Source organism: Dermacentor silvarum, chromosome 8 (genome assembly GCF_013339745.2).
Source record: "Dermacentor silvarum isolate Dsil-2018 chromosome 8, BIME_Dsil_1.4, whole genome shotgun sequence".
NCBI lineage: Eukaryota > Metazoa > Arthropoda > Arachnida > Ixodida > Ixodidae > Dermacentor > Dermacentor silvarum.
The window spans coordinates 176,253,507-176,267,171 of NC_051161.1; the positions used below are offsets into that span (position 1 = coordinate 176,253,507).

The 13,665-nt window shown below is 49.2% G+C and overlaps 1 protein-coding gene across 1 annotated transcript in view; it reads left to right on the top strand.

Annotated features, from left to right (window-relative positions):
* Positions 1 to 13,665, top strand: part of LOC119462594 (uncharacterized) — a 51,143-nt gene that overhangs the window by 6,276 nt on the left and 31,202 nt on the right. Inside the window, exon 3 of the mRNA XM_037723926.2 lies at positions 8,350 to 8,537. Within this exon, the coding sequence (XP_037579854.1) occupies positions 8,350 to 8,537 (188 nt within the window). The remainder of the gene's footprint in view (positions 1 to 8,349; positions 8,538 to 13,665) is intronic.

Here is a 13,665-nt window from a genome sequence, read left to right on the forward strand (position 1 = left end):
TCGCTCACAAGCTTAGTTGTATTCCGTAGGGGTGTGCTGTCGCGAAGTTGCCGTAGTTATTTTTTTCTCATGAACACCTTGGATCTCCTCGTGCCGGCCGTGCCTTACTCGTCCCGTCGGTGGCGTCGAATGAATGAGGGGACGTCCCTTTTGCCAAGCACGCCGATGTCCGCGCGAGCGCCTTCGCGCCTGATCAACTTAGTTCCCCATTGGGGTGTCATCGGTTGCCTCATTGGCTGTCATCGGTTCCGCGACCAACCTGCTTAATGAAAGAGATCTCTCGCTGAAGTGTTCATATATAAATAATAACAACTAACAGCTAAACTAAGAACTACGTATAGGCAACTTTTTTAAAAAACTGTAGCAATCATTGTGATCACAGTTACACGTTGACAATACCCAGCACGAGCACAGTACCGTTTGTACGCTACAAGTTTTTCAATGTAACTTCGCAGTTTTATTGTCGTACATTTTAATGCATAGGAGGCTCAAAGCCGCCGGATCGGTTTATCTAAGTGGCCGTTTTCGCGGAGCGGGGCGAAGCCTCGAGCAGCGGCTGCGAAGTGGGGGAGCCTGACGTCAGCGGCCAACGCCAGCGCGCGGGCCTAGGATGGCGTCGCGTGGTTAGAGAAACGGGAGCAGATGCGCGCCTTGTGTAAAAGGATGACGTCGCGTGGGAAACAAAACATGAAGATGCTGGCTCGCGCTCTCGGCTACTACGCCACATCGTTCTTCTTGTAGGTGGCGTCGTGAGTCTTCATACGCGGTGATTCGCATATCATAAACAACCAGCGTAGTGGTTGCCGCGTTGGAGCGGAGCGTTACGCTCGTATTCAAGAACGTTCCTCTAGTCAACACAACACCAGGTGTTGTGTACACCTCGACTCAAGAGAGAAGATAGCACTGCTATCCCTCCACAGAAGTGGTCACTGAGCTTCATGATCATTCACGGGAATTCTTGAGAATTGTCGCGTCTTTATTACTCGGGACGCGGCGCTGTGCTCAACAAGGTGGAGTGGAGTAAGAGCTTCGAGTCGAGGGCTGTTAAGCGGGAGACACACGGTCCGATTGGGTGTCCGATCCGGCGTCCGACGCGCCGGAACGGCAGCCGGAACCGAGGCGTTTTGCCGTGCCGAAGCGCCGGATCGGATGCCCGGCGTGCGACAAACTGGGGTGCTATGCCGGATGCGCCGAGTTTGTCGAAACTCGGGATCTTCACTAGCTCTGGCGACGCTCCAAGATGAAAGAACTAATGGCAACAAGACAAAGTTTGTTCGGTGGCCCGCCTCCAGTTTCATTGGTTTATCTAGATTCACTCTGGGTGGCTATCATCTCTTGGGCGTTGCCATATGGGCGGTCGACAAACTAGGGCTCACGTGATCATACGGTCCGGTACATGGTTGTGCCTTCTTTCACTTGTTTGTCGTTCCACCGAGTGCATTACAGGCACAACCAAGTTATAAAATAAATGCATTTATTGCAATAATATTAGGCACATTAACGTGGGTTATAAGCATTTTAAAGTTGTACAACACTGAATGTGTATTAGACTAATTTGTAGTTTAATACGTTTCGCGTTTATACCACAAGGAGGCGCTCGCCCTCCTATCTCCTACTAAATTTGGAATACAGTTGTATGCGGCCAATTCGGTACTATGAATAATGGTCCCCGGTTGAACATTGGCTGCAGTAATGGCGCCTATAGCGTCGCCGCCTTTCGTCGGTCGACCTTGAAAAGTCGCAGCCACCCTCTGGTCGCGCAGACCATGCCGAAGACCCATGGGCCACCAACACCGCCGTAATTTTGGCGGCTCGGTTTCTCCTGTCGCCCGTCATTAGGCAGCCTCGAATGTACTTTTACTCGCCGCGGCACTCGTCAATTTGCGCTACCTTCCCGGGGCCACCGAGTGGAGGTCGCACCAGCAGCTCGTGACCTCATATTTCCGCCATTGATAACAGAGGAAACAAGCGCCGGTCATCTCCTACGCTCACGCAGTACGTGAGCCAAATCACTTCCCGCCTGGAGGGGTGGTCGTTTGGACGGCAGAGTAACTTCCTTCGCCTCTCTGCCCGTGCAGTACAGCGGTACCGGAAACTGCTTTCGGCACCTGTTACACCAGAAGGCAGCCCCCCGACCCTGACCCTGAAGTGCGCTGCGACCCTGACCATTCCTCCCCTGCTCCGCGTGCATGCGCTTGCCTTCGCGCTCGCACGATCGTTTTCCCGCGCATTTTATTCGGTGCTCTATCAGTGTTGTTCAGTATGCAGTAATTTGTGGGCTCCTGAAGACGGTCGTACAGCCTTTAGTACGCGCTGCCACAGCCAAGACTTGGCGCCGGTCATTGCACATCGGTATATAACTGCTGTGTGATAGTGTATTGCTGGCTTCCGTATTGCAAGCCCCGTTCCGGGAAAACACCCGGTGTTTCTTTTCACCAGTTCCCAAGCAATGAGTTTCTAGCCCGAGTTTCTAGCGCTTTCGGACAAGATAGCATCAAGTAATAAAGGGGAATTATAAGATGGACATAACAAAGATCGTAGCCTTCTCCTCCGGATAGGCTTCTCGGCAAAGACATAATTTCACTATAACTCCTTTTTCCTCACGCAGCAACTCTTTTAAGTATTCTTTTTTTCCGCGCACAATAGTGGACTGGAGCCAGCTAAAAGATGACGTCGTCTCTGCGCTAACGTTAACTTCTTTCTTATCATGTTTACAGTGACATTATTTTGTTTGTGCCATGTTTGCAGTGACAAGGATTTTACTTCTTTAGTGTAACTTTGCGTGTGCCCAACCTGTACGCTTTGTATTTATTCAAATAACAGTTTTTTATTAACCTGTGCATTTTCTGTACACACCAATGTATTCATTATGCTTTTACCACCCTGCTAAAATAACCGCATGGGGATTGCAGTATTTATAAAATAAAAATAAATAAATGAATAATAGCGTTTTTTTTTTTCGTTAACGCCTCCGAACACCTGCCACGCAGGAATGTACTAGAACTACTCGAAAGAGCAGTCCAGCCCTATTTACAACGCGCTCCCATCTTGAGCTGCCCTGAAGGTGTTAACGACAGTCATGCGATACTATCCGCAAATCTAATTGCCGAGAAGTTTCTGAGAATACTCCTTGTAAATCACTCAAACCAACTGACTGACGAAAACGACGAGCCTTAATTCGGCCTCTGTACACATGCCACCAAGGAAACACTTTAAATTGTAATTGTGAATAAGACACATTTGTGAGCTACTGTGTCCGCAAGAGTTTTCGCCTGAAACAGTGGCGTATCCAAAAATTTTGTTCGAGGGGGGGGGGGGGGGGGCTCAGGTTGCAGCGCGGCCTCCTCCTTATAGAATTTGTCGAGAGATCAAATGCATGAATAATAACTGCATTGCCAATTCCATTGTATATTAGATGCTGCAAACGAATTATTGAACGCTATGCACTGTCCATTAAAATATGTATGTTTTCATAAAAGAATATATTCGTATGCCCCAAAAATTGTGGCAGAAATAACTGATATCAATGCTTCCGCGTTTTTTTGTCTAATTAATAAGTAAAGAAAACATCACATGAACTTTAGAACTATCGACTCTTTTCGCGGAGCCGTTTGTTTTAGAGAAACGAGATGGCGCTCACGGCGGCGCGCCATACCTCTCCTCAGCGACCGCGCACGAATACGAAACCATTACCGCTTCTACCTTTGCTTCTGTGCGATCAGCTGTCGGAAATGCAACTGAGTTTTCGCTAACACACTGTGCTCCAATCATGCTAGATTGAATAATGTGGATTGAAGACGTGTGCTGTAGTTGGCTGCAAAAATAGTGACTGGCATGTTATGGAATAGAATGAATCTGTGTGGCGAAGTTCGCGGACCGCTGCTGCAACTGTCCGAACGTGTTACCGGCACTTCGTGATGTACGGCTTTCCTCGAGGATACATAAATTTGCTCATCCGCCAGCCTTGTATCGCTAACCTTCAAAGAAAGGGCTTCATCCCCAGAACGTCGGCAAGAGTGAGTACCACTCGTTAAACAATGACAAAGGGAGTAGCGCCGCTTCCTGTCATAGTAAGTTTCGCGCAGGTTATCTATACACATCTGTCCCGCCCACTCTATCGCCGATGTATCAAGAATAAGTGAATGAGCGCACACTTGGATATATATGCACTGTATACGCACAATAAATGATGGACTACACCTATGGCACACGAATGGTTGAAGCTGAATGTTTCGTGACGGTTCATAAGAGTAAGCAAGTTACTAGCTGTAATATATATTTGCTACAAGGTATTACAATGTGTTGTAGCGCCCCCTGGGCAACGCAAGAGCCCCATATCCGAGTGTGTTTGTTGGGAAACGCCGCGTGCGCCGGGCTTTCAATGAGCAAGGTCGGTCAAAATTGGTTATTGGTATCCTCGCAATTTTTGTATTCGCGTGATAATTGTGATCATGAGGCCAACTGCTAGAATAAACGGCGAAAATTTCTGCGGTTTTAAAAACTAATGAACGGTCATACGTTTTCATAATTAAGAACTTATGAAACTGAAGGAACAGTGCATTTTACTTGCATTGATTTTTGCTGCTTCGCTATCTAAAGGACAAACTTCTCTCGGCGGGAAAGTTGAGCGAAGCGGTGAATGACTTCGGACACGCTGATGCCGACGTCTCTGTGGGTGTATAGAAGCGCCACCCTAACCATGCGTTCCACAGACATTGTAGAGCGCAAGTAGTTTTTTAGTAAACTCTTGTTAAAAAATATTCTCTCTGCGCTGGCAGTGGTCACTGGAAGGTGACTAGAAGCTGCAGCAGTATTTACACATTTACATCGAACCTGCTGTCGCAATGAGAGATGGGCATCTATTCCGGTGCTAAAACCTAAAACACTCCCTTGATGTCGTTGGCATACTTGTTTAGGTACCTCGCAGAAACAGTAGGCTGTTCGATTCCAGCGATGTCCGTCGTTTCGTCAGGAAGTATGAAGAATCAGCCTGCTTTTGAATCTAGGCTTTCTTTGATAATGTCACCACAAATTTCTATAATTTGGTTTTGTGCGTCAGGGCTTAAATACAAGGCATTAGTGGGGCAACTTTCCAAATGGTTCTTCAGATATCTATCTTCACAATCAGCTCGCATGCGAAGAAGCACTCTGAAAATGCCTGTATTTTCAGCAGGGGCATTGCTTAAATCCATAGGGCCCCTGTCCCTGTGGCCACGGAGAGCCAGACCTTGTCGCCCGCAAAAAAAAAAAAAAAAGATCTCAATATTAGGCCGTTAACTTTCTTCAGTTTTCCTTATTTTACTATGCTTGCCCTGGTCCAGCTGATCGATCACATTGGGTGCGCTTCCTGAAAATTGTAGGAGAAAATTATCAGCTGCCAACTGATAGTCACGGGGATATTTAGTATTTTCGTGTGTGTGGGGTATTGCGAGCACGTGCTTACATTTCTGCAAAGGCTTGGTCGCGAGGGCTCCAGTGCGCGCATGTTGGCCCAAGTATATAAGAACATTAAACCCATAAAATTCCACAATTGAAAACCTAAAGCACGCCTTTGGAAATGTCAGTGCACTAGTCGCGTCAAAGGTTTATGACTTTATACCCATAAAGTCTCGGAATTAAAATCCATGCGCTCCGTAGATTCCGCGGCCGCTGCGAGATGCCGCAACGCGCCCGATCGCTATCGAAAAGCCCTTGAAAGTTTGTGCTCAGATGGGGCTCCCTGCGTTATGTGACTCCAGGTGCAAGGGTGTTGCCAAGAAATCCAGCCCGAGTTCGCAATGTTCGTGCCGAAATGTCTTTTCGAGCGTGAAAAAGACATTGTAGACAAAATACAGAATGATTCCTGGCGCCGGTGGTTGTTTTGGTCGGCGGTGCATGCCAGCACAAAAAACATTTGGTGGGCGGGAGGGGGGGGGGGGGGGTGATGGGGAACTGAAGCCCCATCAGCCCCCCCCCCCCCTCCCCGGCTACGCCCCTGATGTCATGCACAATTGCGCTGCATGGCGCAGATGTGCCACGCACATCTGCGCGTGGGTCAATAATCGAGTGATTCGAGTCAGTGATCGTTGACTCGAATTTTAGGTTTAATCATGTCACCTGTGTAGTTAACAAAATTGGTTTCTGAATACGAGCACTTATCAGAACACGACCATTTTTCGATTTGGATACGTTACTCTCAATCTATTATGCATTTATACACTCCCATATTAATTATTGTATCACGTCATGGGGTAGTACGTACAGACCTCATCTTTCTATGCAAAAGCAAGCACTAAGCATCATCTCTTCTTTTACCCAACCATCTGCGCCATTGTTTCAGTCACTGCATATCCTGCCCGTTGAAGGACTACATAAGTTTCACATCCTGGTTTTCCTTTTTAAAGCCATCAATACATATGGATAGGTTAATTTCCTTCCTGAAGACACAATTACTAACAATAATATGACGCGTTTCGCTCTGTCAAACAATTTATTGTTACCAAATGCACGGACACACCGCTTAAATCACCGATGCCGTTCTACAAATTAAAAAAAAAAAATGTTAAAGCAGCATGTGTTTGAATCCTTGAATGGCTAAGAAGCCATTTAGTATAGAACCTATCACTGTATCTGGAGGACACAATGAGGACACAATGGTATTTTTTGTTTGTCTCTTCTGTTGCTTTTTATTATTTTTTTTCTTCTTTTACTTTGTTTCTTTTTTTTCTGTATTTTTTTTTCTTTTTTGCAACTCGGATTGCTGGATATGCCCTTTCTGTATATACTCTATTCATGTTGCTGTAGGAGGCCCTAATTGCAGTTTCGACTTTTGTGCCTCCTTCTGTATATCAACCATGTACTGCGAATACGAAATAAACAACAACTTGATTCCAGCACGACCAGAGAAAGATGACCTCACAAATGCGCTTAACGAAACCTCAACGTTTTCCTTTTCTCACACGGTCGCTATAGCGTTCCGCTGTTTGTGCCTCGTGATCGAAGTGGTTGCTTTTTATATAAGCAATGCAATCAGGCGCACATGTAAGCGTGCATGCAAAGTTTGGCGGAAATGCGTACATGATTTGCGCAGATTCCTCCCTTTCGAGGCAGTCGTCTACGAATCGCCAAATAAAGCGCCCCTTTTCATCTGTAATTCTTTTTATGCACCCGGTAGTACAGCACGAGCGTTAATTAAGTTATTTTGTATTATTTGCGGAAAATTACACAAAACACAAGAAAAGCCCCACAAACACCATTGTGTCCTCATTTTCCGCACTTAATTCAACGTGATCTTACTCGGCAAGCTTTTCCGCTCTTCTGCAACACAAAAGCTCTGGGCTTTTGTGTCGAGATAACGAAAATCGCAATCGATCTATACTGGTCAGTTATTTTTGTTATCATTTCCGCCAAGGCGTTCCAAATTGTATCAATGGATCTCTCATCCTCAGTCTCATTTTGCGCAATACACAGTCGGACACCATATGCATCTTATATAGCGGATAGATAAACACCGCAGGACCAATCCGCATGGCGTTAATTATGTCGCCCGCAGGTGACATGAAACCACGCGAGAATTTCGTACAGTTTTCGCACAGGAGAACGCTGTAGCGTTTAGAGAGAGTTTTTCGGGCGAGGCGCATGCAGTCAAAGCGATGCCTGTTAATGCCATCGGAACTGCACTGGCCGGCCAATCTTCCGATAAGCAAAGCGATCGTGTCTCAACGAGGCTTAACCGAATAATAACGTGTAGAATTGCGCGCAAAAACGCGCACAAAAGAAGGAACACGGCTTACACGCACCAAGCGTGCTCCTTCTTTTGTCCATGTTTCTTGCCCGCAATTCTACACGTTCTTAATGGAAAACCAACAAGCCCGAGCGGAAACCGCAGCTTTTACGGATTACTGGCTCCTCTCCAACGGGCCAAGGGACCGCGTGATGAGTGCAGTTCGGTCCCACGCCACAGCAATGCCAAGCAGGATGCCCTCGATATACGAACCTTGACCCTCAATTAGGTTCAAGCGCCTGCTTCCTGGCCGTCCTTCCAGGAAGCGGGCGACGTCGCTCTTTCACCGCCTGCCGGGGAACATTTCACCCGTCGCTAAGAATACGCACGCGTTGCGCGAAGACGTCGAACAGACGCGGAAATGGGGTCGCGGAAGTTTCTCGTCGGGAACCCGCTTTGCGCTTCCGTCGCACACGTTTTGCGCAACAGCATCGGCTGCGCGCGTTTTGCATGGCAGCTTCCAACATAGTTTAGGCGCGGCATAATGAGATATTGCGCACGGGAATGCACGGCGATGGCTCAGCGCCAGTGACGCCACAAACGCGGTCTTGCACAGACAACGCTTGCATGCAACCATGTTTTCGCAGCGGCGGGACCAGCCGACCTGGAGGTGGGCATCCAGTGCATGGACCACTACTTGGGCGGCCGAGGCGGCGAGACGGCGGCGGCGGCCCGCAAGTGCCTTGCGTCGTCGCTGGCCGACCTCTGCCTGCGGCACACCGACGTGGGCGCCTGGAGGGCCAACAACTCGCTGCCGCCCCCGTCGCTCACAGGGGTCAGTGAATCGAGCATATTCTCTCTCAAGAATGCATTGTAGCCAGAGTATGTTATACTAACTTAGAGTGAATTACCTGCAACTGGCTGCAAAGCGAACCTAGTGGTTAACATAACTACGTACGGTCTACGTAACTACGCTTGTAAAGTGGACGTATTGCGCCACGTACTTGTGGTTGCTTTATGTTCATCGTTTAGTTGAGTGTAATACTGAGCGTGACACAGTTATGAAAGTACACTTGTGTTTATTTTTATCCTATATGGAACGTGTGATCTCGTGCAACGTTCAAGTTTAGGCACCACACAGGTCATGCGAATTGTTTATGTCAATGCACAAACTACGGCCGACACCCAATCGGGCTCCACATTGATCCACACAGCGATGTCGTAAAGGCATGTCGGATGATGGGACACGCGTGGCCAAGAACGGATTCACACGTAACGTGTTTTGTGGTCCTTCACTGTGTGTGGTTTTCAAAACGCATGTCAACCAACTAGCTCGAGTCTTGTTGCTTTTGCGCCACACTTACCGAGTGACGCTATAGAACGCCAAATGTAAGAATGTTCAATATCCTCTTGAACCAGCTCCGATATATTTTTAAACATTTCAAGTAAACATGCGCATAGAGATGCCGTCACGATGCGAAACACTGACGCGCTACGCGCCGCCGGCGCGCCATACAAAACAATGTCGTGCTCCTCTCCGAGCCTTTCCGGTATCCCCAGCGGTCGTCATGATGTCACCAGGGTGCATCTGGTGATGTCAACGGGGGCGACGATGTCCATTGGTCGACCTACGACTTCCGGTTAGTCTGCTACCAGCTGCGCGCGTTCCCTGTTCTTCCTCGTCGTGTTGCTCGCTTGTGCGCGCTTGCGAATCGGTAATTACAGCCCATAACGCAAGTGCTGCAGTTATATGCGCAGCAGCACGGCATAGCGCTAGCAGACAGTGCACGAAACAGCGTGCAATGTTAGCGTGTGACCCAACCGAGCTAAGGCGCAAAATGGCGCGAACGAAAAAGCAAAACGCAAGCAAAACGCAAGCTCCGCTCGTTTCCAAGGGCAACGGCAGGGAGACCAATCATCGTGCAGGAAAACGGGCGCAAGACCGTCTGCCGCGGAGGGGACTCGCGAGGGGCGAGGAGGAGGCGAGGAGGTCGCTCGCCGGCGGCAGAGTACAAAGAGTGGCGGTACTTTAGAATTAACCAGTGCGAGGAGGAGCGCTGGTTCGAGGCATGGTGTAGAGTGAATGCGGCCGAGTGGGACGAGCGGCTGGGGCGGCGCATGCTTTGCAGTGAGGCGCCCGACGTGGAAAAATACTGTGGCGGCGCTGCGATTGAAGTGGATTGGGCCGCATCAAGGTCGCGCCGTTGGGAACTGCTGGCGATACTGCTCGGCAGGGTCATTCGTACTACTTCGCGCGCTGGTATTTGCGTCCAGACCACTCAAATAGTATTCATAATTGCATATGACATGTATTTAGGCCTTAAGAATAAATTCATTTCTTTCTCTTCTTTATTTTATTTTTTAGGGGCGAAGCTCCTTAGGGTGTGGGTCTGTCCCTCCTCTGTAGTATGTAGTAGTAGTAGTAGGTAGTAGGTAGCCACGTCTACTTTTATGAAAAAAAAAATTCCGAAAGTTGTGTCCGTAGCGCGGAATCGAACCAGGGACCCCTCGCTTCGGAACGCGTGGCTCTAACCACTACGCCACGAAGCGCACATGGACCCACGCACCACGATGACAATAAGTACCCAACATTAACGAAAGACGGCGCGTTTCTAACGCGTTTGTGCTAGCGCGTTACGGCCCGTGTAAGAAGCTGGTGTAAGACGCTGTGCCCTCTCCGCCTTACCCCCGTATTCATAAACGCTCCTCGACTTGAACTTGACTTGCCACCGCCTTGGGCAGCGCGTTCGAAACGCGTTGAAGGCGGTGGCAAGTCAAGTTCCAGTCGAGGAGCGTTTATGAATACGGGGGTTATACTCTCTCGGCAGTCATGTGATGGCGTCGGCAAACGCGGTGCACGTTCCGGCATGTGTAAACGGCTGCGTAAGACGCTGTGGCCTCTCCCCCTTACTAGAGAGTACTGCACGTTTATAACGCGTTTGTGCTAGCGTCCCCTTAAGCGGGAGATGGTGCAATTATAATGAAGGGCGCTGTTATAAAATAGGAATGACGTCACATATGGCGCGTGTCATTGGTGGAAGTCAATCGTTCGATTTAGTGCAGCGAGACTGGGCTCACGGTTTACCGATGATTCCCTCCGGAGCTTGGCCCACTCATGTGGGGATCGAGGTGCCTTCCCGCGCCTCGTCCCCCAGCTCGCGCGTGGCGCTTAGCTCGATCCCCGGGAACCGCCGCCGTAACGGCAACATGGCGGACACGGCTAGCGCGCCGGACTTACTTTCCCGCGCAAACCGTGCTTCTCCCCCCCGGGATTGGACTTGCCCCGCGAGACACGTCACCGGGACGCGCCCTGATTGGCCTCCCGCGCGGCGGCCCCCGGGCACCCTCTCCACCCGAGCTCTCGTCCGCTGAGCGCTTCCTCGCCGCGGCAGAGAGAGGCTCTCAGGCTCGCAACGAGGTGGTTACATGAGACCGTTGTTCTCGCGACTCCTCGTTATCGCGCTTGGCGGACCGCTACCCGGTTAGCCCTAGCGCAGCGGGCGCGCGTACTCGATCGGTCTTGCGGCGAGCCTTGGCCCGTAAGCGCCGTGACTGTAGCACTGAGCTCTACCTTGGGTGAATAAACCCGTGTTTGTTGGCGATCTGACTCCGGAGCCTTCTCTGCGCCGTGTCGGAGAGTCGACGAACCCTGCCGTAGCGCCTTTGTGCGTTGCGGAGTGGAGGAGCGTCGTGCCCTTTCCTGACCGTCGCTCGTAGGGTAAGCCTTGTGCAAACCCATCTCCACACTCATCATCATTCACCCCGTGGATATGTGGTGTTTTTTTTTTTTTAATGGTGATTGTGCGTGCATTGCGGCCGCAGTGTCGGCTTTCATTCTACTATGTCATTGTACGGTTCCATTTGGAGAAGAAATATTTTTCTCGTTCTTCAAGCAGCATGTATCTCTCGTGTGTATTGTTGCGCATATAGTTTTCCATCAGTAGGTCTTGCGAAACGCAGACGAAGAAGCATATGTATAACCTTCCTGCTTGCCGCTTCAAACAAGTAAAGCATATCTGCCCCATCCGGCGCCTTGTACTCAGATTTACGGGAAGCATTGTTATAGATTAAAAAAAGAGTAAACTGCAGCACAACATTCCATTCATGTTTCCGCCTTCCTCGCGTAACAGAATGCGGAGTAATTTGTACGGAGTCATTTATGCGGTCGGACCTCGAGCGCCGAAAACGGTTTTAGTTAGTCATTCCATATGCTAATTTTTGGGCGTAAGCCGTACGTGGAATTTTTTTCCAGTCGATACTCCAAAAAAGAAAGAAAAGAAAAGAAAGAAAGCCTGCGATGTAGCCTAATTCGTGGCCAAAAAGTGGATACGGCGTTGCGCTGATAAACTGGAGCTCGCGGGTTCAATCCAGGTCGCGGAATTCGATGGGAACGAAATGGAAAAACACTCATGTACTTCTATTTAGGTGCACGTTAAAGAACCCCAGGTGGTGAAAACTAAACCGGGTGCCTCATAATCATAACGTGGTTTTGCCACGTAAAACCGAAGAATTTGTTTAAATTAAAAAAAAAAGCAGGTGGCTGCGTTTTGCGACTTTTTTTCTAGGGGCCATAAGGAAACAATTAAAGGAACAGCATGTCTCACATACACAGAGAGATATGTGCAGATCTGTTGCGTTCGTTGAAGATAAGTGTGGTACCACATAGGGCACCCAGTTTTAATTGGTTGCAAACATGGTGAGACTGTCAAAAAAGTTTTCCTTGTCTGAATCAAGTTAGCAGATGTACAGGCTGCCATAAAACGGCGCGTTTATATTGAATGGTAGCTAGGAACTTTTTAAGCAGGACTTATTAACACACGTGCGTTAATTCTCTCAGGAACTGCGCCTCTGCGCAACAGCCACGACTCTCCTGCAGCAAAATCATTTGGAATAACAGTCCTCACTTGCATCGGTCGACACACACACACACACACACACACACACACACACACACACACACACACACACACACACACACACACACACACACACACACACACACACACACACACACACACACACACACACACACACACACACACACACACACACACACACACACACACACACACACACACACACACACACACACACACACATATATATATATATATATATATATATTGTAAGGCAGCAGCACAGCTGTTGTCTAGGCGCCTTTTTTTTGGCTGAGCCACGCGCTGAACGAAGACGACGCGCCCAGTGATGATGATTATGTACAGGTGAAGAAGATGAAGGATTAATATTTTGCTCACACTAATTACCCCCTCGCGCGGAAGCGGCCAACCTGGCCGCTGGTTATGGCGGTGCGGTACGTCGTTGGAATGGCTTTAGGCGCGAAACGTGGACGATTTCTGTGCCACGGTAGCGGCCATCGGAAGGCGTGACAGCGGGAGTGACGCGGTAGTTCACTGGCGAAGTTTGCTCTACAACAGTGTAGGGCCCTATAAAACGCGACTGAAACTTTTCGCACAGGCCAGGAGCTCGAGTGGGTGTCCACAATAACACTTCATCGCCGGGACTGAACTGAACGACGCGGTGAAATGCATCGTAGCGAGTCTTCCGATCCTGTTGACTTGCCTCGGTGTTGAGGCGGGCGCGATGGCGACACGCGGCAAGGCGAGATATTAACTGCTCACTCACTGACGCCGACGATTTCACGGGGGCATCAAAAAAAGAGACGTCGAGGAGAGAGGTCGGTTGACGCCCGTAAACTAGAAAGAATGGTGAGTAGCCAGTAGTGCGCTGTGCAGCGGTGTTGTAGGCAAAAGTCACGAATGACAGGATGCTATCCCAGTTGGTGTGGTCAGCGTTGATGTACATGGAGATAATGTCAGAGAGAGTTCGATGGAAGCGCTCCGTGAGGCCATTAGTCTGAGGATGGTAGCTGGTAGTCGTCTTATGGATGGTGTTGCATGTGCGGAGGACGTCCTCGAGTAGCTTCGACAGAAACGCCTTGCCAC